The sequence below is a fragment of the Bombyx mandarina genome, chromosome 25, assembly GCF_030267445.1.
Source record: "Bombyx mandarina strain Sakado chromosome 25, ASM3026744v2".
In the NCBI taxonomy this organism is placed as follows: domain Eukaryota; kingdom Metazoa; phylum Arthropoda; class Insecta; order Lepidoptera; family Bombycidae; genus Bombyx; species Bombyx mandarina.
Genome location: NC_143231.1, coordinates 7,186,325 through 7,196,626, shown reverse-complemented (window position 1 = coordinate 7,196,626; position 10,302 = coordinate 7,186,325). Strand labels below are relative to the sequence as shown.

At 37.5% G+C, this 10,302-nt stretch overlaps 1 protein-coding gene across 1 annotated transcript; it reads right to left on the bottom strand.

The window, feature by feature from the left end:
• Positions 1 to 5,547: 5,547 nt before the first annotated feature.
• On the bottom strand, positions 5,548 to 10,302 carry LOC114247827 (uncharacterized). The gene is made up of 2 exons (XM_028180882.2): positions 9,400 to 10,302; positions 5,548 to 9,141 (listed from the first exon to the last, which is right to left on the bottom strand). The coding sequence occupies exons 1-2, from the start codon at positions 9,445 to 9,447 to the stop codon at positions 8,590 to 8,592; spliced, it is 600 nt and encodes a 199-aa protein (XP_028036683.2). The 5' UTR covers positions 9,448 to 10,302; the 3' UTR covers positions 5,548 to 8,589.

Genomic DNA, 10,302 nt, shown 5'->3' with positions numbered 1-10,302 from the left:
AAATTGTGGTAATACAGTATTACACACCTGTATCCGACCTGGCACAAAATGGCACTGGTTTAGTTCCGGAGCTACACCACACAGACACGTTACCACAGAAACACGATGACTGATCAATGCGGGCGTTTTACGTCACTTTCTGCTTTTATAGATGCGATCCCACTGCGCAGTAGCTCGACAAGATGGCGGAAAATGAGGAGGTATTGTAACAGGGCGGAATTTAGATGTTAACAATTATATAAAAGAAAATTTAGGATTATTGTTGTTAGCCGCCTGATATTTTGTTTCTGTTTCTTTTCAAAACTAGTTGTTTTTGAAAGCATAATTTATTTTGATGGTGAATCATTAAGTACATCTCTTCTCTTCTTGGTCGTCATATTCTGAAGGTTGTGCCCAACATGAATTTTCGTCTCATATTGAGTCATTTCTTCCGATTGGTGTGGTTATTGGCAGCTTTAAGGGTGAATTTACATTACGAAATTAGTGGCATGAAATTAATTTCGTGACATTAATTTTACCCACAGTTTCACGTGTAATTTAATATTTTCGTAATGAATCATTTATTTCATGAATGCAAATAAGTTTCATGCCCTGCGCGACTTTTTGTTGAAATTAATGTCATGCAACTAGACGCGACGTGAAACTAATATCAGCGACAAGAGTGTCTGAGGCCCGAATCACCTACAGTAAAGAATTCAAATTATCTTCACTCATTCGAAAATAGTTTTGATAGCTCTCAGGATATTCATCTGCTAATTCAGAGACTAACTTCATTGCACCTAAATGCCTTCTTGTTAACCATCCTCAAACCTACCAACGTCTGTTTTGTCTTAATAGTCTTTGTTTTTATTTAGTTTATATATAACAATTTCTTTAGCTGCATTGAATATAGCAAAATAGAGCTTTGATGCTGATGGCGACATGGTTACTGCGATACTGTGGATTTCGCAACACTATTTTTTTTACGATATTACATTCGCATATATGGAAACTACTTTCGTGAAACTGAGTTCAACATGCACGACACAAATTTCGTAATGTAAATTCCGTAAAAGAGTTGTGGACATACAAACGTCAATAAGTCTGATGATTTCGACATTTAGATTTGAGCATCTACTTGGCCCACCCTAACCAGTTTGTCAAAATTGCGAGTAGTAGATGGGCAATATGCCCAATATTAGCCCAGGATACTATGATAGCATATTGTGGAAAGGATTGTCTTAATTACTAATTGGTCCAAAATAGATTTAATTGCATAACTATTTTATGTGTTCGTAAAATGAAATCCTGTTTAAAATAAACAGCTTCGATATGAATATTGACACTAATTATGCTTTTAACAGATGCCGTACAGATATCAAGTTATATACATAGGATCGCAGGTTAACTTAGAAATATTATTACATTTAAAAGTAAAAGAGAAAAATAAGTTATCTCTTGTAGTGTTTAACGAAATCTTTTACGTATTGCGGCCCTGGAATGAATTTAACGGAATCGCAGTTGACGCAGTTGTACGGCAGGGGCCACAAAGTAGGTGGGGAATATACTATAGTAAGCTGTGCTTATATATCCATAGATATTTATTTATTTTTGAGTTTGTGAAGTTAAAACAAGGACACATGACACAGTTTTCCTTGTAATTCTTTTTCTCGTTATTAATTATTCCGATAATCAACGGAATTACTAGAATTCTCTAGATCATAAAATAAAATTGGCTTATCTATTACAATACAATTACAAACAAATTTCACACGTTGATGCTTTTGTTTTAAAACACCTTTAATTTAGCTCAAATCAGAGCTGTTATACCTAAGCAATATTCTATGTTTGGGATTTTTTCCTTTCTATCTGTAATTACAGGCTTTAAGGCCTACAAAATTAGTTTGACTGCATGGTATTTTTAACATTAATGAATTGATTTTTCGGTGTAAATTAAATACGTAACCTAATTAAATACAATTGTTTTCGTTGAAATTTCAATATCATAATTTCAAGTATATATCTATCATAAATCATAATAGAAAACGCGCAATACCGAATTGTCCGTCACTAGACAGACGGGTAGGGGGAACGTGAGGGGAGCGGAGGTAGCAGAGTATTGATCGGGGGCCTCGCGTGGGTGCAGATTTTGTATGCTTGAGTTGTTTAACCTTATATTATTATGATGTTTATTAGGTACCTAGGCGGTGATTCACTATTCACTAATGTTCACTAATTATATTAGGTAGGTATATTGACTATTTCTGAAACTTTAAAATTAAATAGGTACCTACCTACCTACCTACCTATGAGAAATGTGAATTGTTTGTCTAGGTTACTTGTTTACTCAAAAACATAGTTATAACAATATATGTAATGTTTACCTATCAACATATAAATACATATTCGTATATCTGAGACCTCAGTTGACGGCAAACGGGTTTTGACGCAAAAACAATTCATGAAACCCATGAGTCACGCAATATTGCGTAGAATGTTCTATGAAATTAAAAATACATTTTAAAACAATAAGCTTAAGACTGAATGTTGCCTAAGATTTGAAGTAGATAAAACGGCTGCAATGCGTCACACGCGGGTCGCGGGTCGACCTTTTTGTGTGACGACGCGCGGCGCGGCGGCGATTACAATCTCATGAGGGGGGAGCGACTATAATATAGACTATTTAAGGTAGGTATATTGTCTAAAGAACAGCTGCTGCTTGCAACGCTTCCAAGTTCACCCTCCTGTTTGATTCCATTTTGTATAGCTCAAATGATTCCCACAGTGTAAAGACTATCGTAAAACCTTTTATTTTGAATGTTTTCTTAAAATTCGATTGACGAAATAAGGTGATAAAAAAACCGTACCTATTTGGTATTGTTATGCATATGTTTTTGTGTTATTTCTTTTCATGTTTAACGTGGGAATGCTGTTAAGGTTATAAACTAAAAATATTTGTCATTTATAGCCAAATTTAGCCAAATATCCCGTGGGTTCAAATTAAAACTTCTATTAGAGCTAAAAGAAAATGAACAAAATCTATCGAGTGCGAAATAGTCTTCCGAGAAAACACGATGACGTGTTCCTTTACCTGACTTCATACAAAACGTTCCGGGCTCGGCCTCATTTACTTGAAATACTTAATAGCCTCAGAATACAGAAAAAAATATATCTTTCTTTTTCTTTTTCTGTATTCTTAGTTAATAGCATATTTAGTTCTGATACTTTTACACCTGATTAAAAACAAAGGCGTGCGAGGGGGAGACAAATACATGAATAGGGTTTTTAGTTTAAATTCGTGTAGGTACCTACTTTAAAAATCATAAAATCATGTAAAATCATATCTACGTACTTGGAAATCGGAACGAGGATAGGTATTGTTAGTTTATTATTTTCAAAGCAATATGACTGTATTGTGTTATTCATAATTTTCATGATTGTTGGCTCATTCAATTCATGTGAATTATTATTACATTGACTCTGCGATGAACAATAACACCGTAGGTTCATTATTTTAATGAGGGACGATTGATGATGTATTTATCTATCGATTAGAGAAGCATGCTGTATGCAGAAACCAAATACGAGCAGTATTTATAGGACTAGATTAATGCATTAGTTTTTTTTTATATATATATTTTTTTTATTGACGATATTTTTCTTTTACTTTATTTAAGTACCTACCTAGTAAACTAAGAGAGATTGTCCTCCGGAAAAGACAATTTAGAACATTAAAAACTAAATTGAAATAAACGACACATAGGATTTATTTATTACCAAAATATTTTCGATTTTCTAGTTACTATCCTTTAGTTAATGTGCACCACACAGACATACACATGCATATGCCACCTATCCGAGTGGGAAGGTATGTGTAATATTGATGTCATTAGTTTTATAAAGAAATCCCGACAGTAATACCGGTCACTCACATTCGCACGAATACGCAACCCACAAGTGTAGGACGACATTTGCAAGTGTGTAGTAGTACGGTGTAGGGTCGTATAGTCGACCAAACTACGGTTTTATATTAGAGGACTCAAACTATTTTTTTAGAGGACTCTTAACTATTTTTTTGTTTTTTAAACAGACTAGCATACGACCCACTTAATGGTGAGTGGTAGTTACCGCTCATGGATGTGAGCATTGTCCTGGGCACAGCCTCTGCGTTCCTACAACCACGTTTGAAGAAGAACATGTCATAGCTATGTCATCACTATGTTATGATCAATAATATTGACCCTTTTAGTGCTGAGCTTATTCATTATATAGGTTATTTTTACATATTCGCAAAATAATTTTAAAATGATTACTTAAAAAACATGTTATTAACTTATTAAAAAATGTTGTGCGCGCCATAAGACACGTTCGTACAGGTCGATATACAGTCACAGGCAAAATTAACCGCGTATATCATTCGTCATCCTGTCTGTTGTTAAGGCTTATCCACTGTTTTATTTTTGTCAAGTGGGTACTCTAGCAATAAATGAAGCACTAGTCTGCTCACCCTTAATTCGATTCCTAACGGGTTTTTGGAATTTAGCCGTTGTTTGACATTGTTACCGTTGCGTTAGCGTGTTATCATTTCCTGTTCGTTTCTGGCATAAAGGCTTATTACATTTGGCTGAATTTATTCGTCTGAATCCAGAAGCAAGTTTAGAAGCTTCTGATTACACTGTTCTAAATTCAGTTACTGAATCAATTGTCAGTTTAAACGCGACGAAGTAAGACGTATCGTGTGCGTTTTTTTTTTTTTTTTTTTTTCCTACCTAAGCTGAGAGCCTTGAGAGGCTATTTCAGCATAACCCTAACGTTTGTAGGTGAGCTCACGGGGCTCAAACTTGACGAAGTTGCTAACACTGGCCCTAGTAAGAGCAGTGCTTCGAAAAATCTACTATCGGATCGGAAACGCGACCCACTGAGAAGATCCGGCAAGAAACTCGGTGGGCTGTGTCTATGGGTTAATTTACAGAAAATGACAAAGCGCATTCACGAGATCATAGCTACTCACAGAAGTGTACGTATTGACGGACAGCTCGGCCAGTGCGTGCAGCGCATTCAGGGCTATGGGCGTGATCCCCGCCTCGCACACCAGGTTCACTCTCGACTCGTCGTGTATCCTGGCCGCTTCGGCCGTCAACATCCGCAGCCTAGAGGTCCCGGGGCTCAAACCTGATGACGTTGCTAACACGAACCCTAGCAAGAGCCGTGCTTCGCAGAATCTACCACCGGATAGGAAACGCGACCCACTGAGAAGATCCGGCGAGAAACTCAGTGGGCTGTGTCTGAGAGTTAATTTACTCGTCGAGCCCTTCGTCGCAAGCGACGGGTTCGACGAGAAAGGTGACCGGTGCTTGAAGTACCTAAAAGCACCGTTAGTGGATCGGGAGGATCCGAGATGACGTGTTTTGGGCGACGTCGGCTACTTTCCATTCTGTCCGCATGATCGGGAATGTAGTCGTGTGCGTAAGAGGATGGCCCCAGTATTGTCTAAACAACAACAAATTTGTTGTTTTTTTTTTGTTTCAATTTCTCAAAATAAAAAATAAATAAAACAAGAATATCGGTGAAGAAATATTTATTGCTGTGCGGAATGCTAGCAAATATGAACATTATGAGTGATTTAGAACTAGCAGACTTCAGAAATTATCTATAAATGGATTCGATCTCGTTTAACTTAATATTAAACCTTGTGACACCGTTTATTCAAAAGCAGGATACTATCCTACGATATCCTACGACGTCTATTATATATCTATTATATAACTATTAGTTATTACATATCTAATTCTACGATAGTATAAGTCCAAAAGAAATATTGGTAACATTAAGGCCCTTCGTACACAAGGCTACGCAAATCTTAGATACTCGACGATTTCAGTCTCCAAGCGACTACCGCCATAGAAATCCATTGAAGTTCGTACACGACTCGCGTCGCCGATATTCGTCCCGCGACTCGCGTCTTGCCAATCGCGCGCGACCTGCTTGTCGAGATCTTCGCTACATAAGTTTTGGCGATTTCCAAGATAGCGGATCAATTTTTTAATATTACATTTATTTCTGAGGTGGAAAAATATCCTTGTTTATATAATTATAAATTAAAGTAATACTCAAAAAAGGAAATAACAGAAAAAGCTTTTCGTAGTCGTAGGAAAGGCCGTTAATATAACAGATTGGTATATTTTTATAGTTTTAAAAATAGTCAGTACATAGTTTTGTAATGAAAAAACACTTTTAGGCAGTATATTCTTTTTATTAAGATTTTGTTTTAGGTATTTACACGAATTTTGTGTACATTTTATTATGATAGCCGATGTTGTAAGCCGGATTGCCGACGCTGTTGTTGTGATCTAGGATGATTATCTAGCGTACCAGATATCTGTACCCACTATACCATAAACAATACAACAAGTAATATCTGATGTTAAATTAATGGTATAGTGACTAAATAGGCAACTCGCGTCTTGCGATTCATTATCGTGTGTACGGACCGTGCGCTACTCGATACTCGCGACTTGATACCAATGTCGTTTACAACATTAGTATCGAAGATGTGCGTAGCCTTGTGTACGAAGGGCCTAAGATTTCTTGCAACAGGAAATTCGTATCAAGATTTAAAATTTAGTTCTTCAATATCCCAACCCCTGATGACAAAAACTATCCCTGAAACATTTCGGGCTATTTATAAATGTCTGGCACATTAAATAAAGGCGACCGAAATTAATACTTTTTATTCGGAAGCAAAAAACAAACTAAAACGTCCTCACGCACGGAGAGCTATGGGCCGACTGAAGTCATTCAGTAACTAAATGCCTTCCTAAAAAGTAACACCTTCCTAAATGCGCTTCTAATTAGGCTTCTAAATGATTCAGTCACTCAGAAACCATCCTTGCTACTGAATTCAGTAGACGAACTTACTTAATGCTGTTACACTTCACTGAATTCAGTAGCGTCTGAAGTCAGTCGTCTGAATTCAGCCAAGTGTAATAACCTTATTAGTGTGTGAATATTGTTTAATTTGAGTTTGTGGTGTTCGCTTATTGTTTGTGACTGGAAAAAATGCCACTCGATGCATCTGGTGCAACTAGGCAGTGGCCTTAGTTGACCCTGGGTACAGCCAACGTCGCATCGCTCGTACACTTGGTGTACCCTGAACCACGGTACGGAATGCCATCAGACGATTTCGGGAGACGGACTAATACACCTGTAGGTCAGGTCAAGGCCGACATCGATGCACTTCAACTCGGGATGACCGCTTCGTTGTCAGCAACGTGCTGAGAAATCGCTTTTGCACCTTTACTGAAGCTCGTACGCTTCTTTTTGAGGTGAGAAATATCAGTGTGACTGACCGTACCATTAGAAAAAGACTGGCAGAAAGACATCTGAGGCCTTTTCGTCCTGCTCGCGCCTCACAACAGCGCCGTAGAGCTAGACTTTCTTTTGCGCGAGAATATGCTGACTGGACTGTGGAGGAATGGAAAGACTTACTGTTCTCAGATGAGAACAGAATAGCCTTAAGAGGTCCCAATGGACGTAAGCGAGTCTACAGGCGTCAAAATGGAAGGTTTGCTCCATGCGCTATAACTGAAACAGTCGGTTACAAGGGAGGGTCCATAATGGTTTGGGGAGGTATCTCTTACGAAGCTCGTACCGATCTTGTTGTATTCGATAGAGGCAGTGTGAACGCTTAAAGATACGGAGGTAGTTATTCAAGACCATGTCATACCTTTTGGCACCATTCATTGGTGATAACTTCAGGTTAATGCATGACAATGCACGTTGCCATACCGCAAGATCCGTCACCAAGTACCTTAATGAGGTCGGTGTTCAATTTTTACCATGCCCGGCACGCAGTCCCGATCTTAACCCAATTGAGCACATTTAAGACAACCTGAAAGATGTCCGAGCAAGAGTACCGGCCCTTACGATCCTAGGAGAGCTCAAGACGGTTGTGGTAGAGGAGTGGCACAATATCCCCCAATCCAATATCCAAGACATCACGGATACCTTGTGAAAATAGGTTCGGCAACACGCATTATTATTATTATTTCATTTTAGCACTTTTTCCAAAATTTAAATTCTTACATTTTTCATCCAAGATTTTCACATAATAGATTTTTGGTAAGCATACAATGCAATTCAATAAACAAAATTTTTTTCAAGTTTTCTCTTTTTCTTGTTTCCTAAAGGTAGCTTTCAACATACCTCTTATAAAATGTGATCTGGATTTGACGGATTTGAATACAAGGTGGACGGGCAATTGTGCCTGTGAAAGTAATTGTTGCAAAGTACGACTGCGCGCCGCCCTTAGTTGTGTGAGTGACCAATTTGTATACACGTCAATGTAGGCGTGAGAGCAAGTACGGTTAGCAAATGATAATTAATTAACTCAAGTTATGGATTTCACTCATTTTTATATTTTAAGTATTAGAGGAGTGGTCAAAATAAAAAATAAACAACATCGTTAAAGTAACTGCTAATTTACATTTGTAATAATAATTAATAACAGGTAGAAAATTAAAACGAACACAAAAGAAATGTAATGCTAAACAATACCTTAACTCTACACCAAATAAAAAGCTACTTCAGTTATTAAAGTAATAAATCATGTTAATTTTTAACACCACCTTCATCGAACATTTCTACACTTTTACTGTCATTGTCACTGTCATCATCTTCACTGACATTTATAATAAACTGAAACTGTCTCTCTTGTAATGCTTCTCTGTCGTTCCCAATTTTTCTCCATTTGTAGCCTAGTTTCTTTAGTATCGAACGTAATGTGTTTAAGCATCCATCAAACCCAATCCTTTCTTTCAAAACTGATCGCAAATTATCCAATGTTGGTTTTTGATTTTGTACATTATGGAAATTTTGCACAGTAGTACGAATGACTTCAAGATTCATGTTGTCCAAATCAAATTTATTATTTCTCTTACGTCGTTTTTTCATAGGTGAAGTAAAACTTGCAGAAGAAGATGGCAGCTCTTTTTCTTCTTTTAAAATTGCAGTTACAGTTCGTTCGCTGATCCCTGTAGCTTCAGCGGTACGTTTCCGTATATTAGCCAAAGGACTCAAATCACAATTATCTATATTGTTTGCTTTCATAAAATTATACTCTTCTCGAAGAAAGTGGTACACGCGGGCAATAATGGCACGTCCCTGGAAACAGTAAATAAATACTTTTAATTAATAGGTTTTTTTTTTAAACATTTACCTTTTTTGATACGAGTTATGTTTTTCGAGAAAAAAATTAAAATATCAAACGTGATCCACGAACCGAACTTTATCGAATCCGTAATCTACTTTTGCATTCCCTCCGTTGCGGGAATGATTTTTTTTAGTCTATAAATGTCTAAGTTACATGTTGGTAACTACATCGACATCTAAGGACAGGTTTAAAAATAAAAAAAATCTTACCTCGCCATGAATTACTTTGCGTTTCCTTTTGCTTTTAAGATTTGACATGCTGACCGTACTTCGTGAATAATAGCAACGTGGAAACAATAAGTACAAGTGACTCGAGTGATGGGTCACTCGATACTAACCGCTCCGTGTACCCACACACTAACAAAAATGTGTATTTACGATAACAACAAATAAAGGCCATGCGCGCTCCTACTTTGCAATAGCTATAGGTACCTAAAAGTCCTAAAATCTTTAATCAAACTGCGCAAATAGTCGGTATTCCGACATTCGCACTTTATATGCATTAATGGAGCCGATCTATTGATGGTTCGCCCTTAAAGGGTTAAAAATGCGACGTCATACCTATACAGTAAAAGCTCTTTATTCGCGGGGTATATGTTTTTATTTATTTATTGCTTAGATGGGTAGATGAGCTCACAGCCCAACTGGTGTTAAGTGGTTACTGGAGCCCATAGACATCTACGACGTAAATGCGCCACCCACCTTGAGATATAAGTTCTAAGGTCTCAGTATAGTTACAACAGCTACCCCACCCTTCAAACCGAAACGCATTATACTGCTTCACGGCAGAAATAAGCGGGGTGGTGGTGCCTACCTACCCGCGCGGACTCGCAAGAGGTCCTACCACTAGTAATTACGCAAATTATAATTTTGCGGGTTTGATTCTTATTACATGATGTTATTCCTTCACCGTGGAAGTCAATCGTGAACACTTGCTAAGTACCTATTTCATTAGGAAAATTGGTACCCACCTGCGGGATTCGAACACCGTTGCATCGCTCAATACGAATGCACCGGACGTCTTATCCTTTAGGCCACGACGACTTCAAAAAGGCTTTTACAAATATGCCGTGACTACAGAAGCCGTGAATACGGAATGGTAATTTATATGGG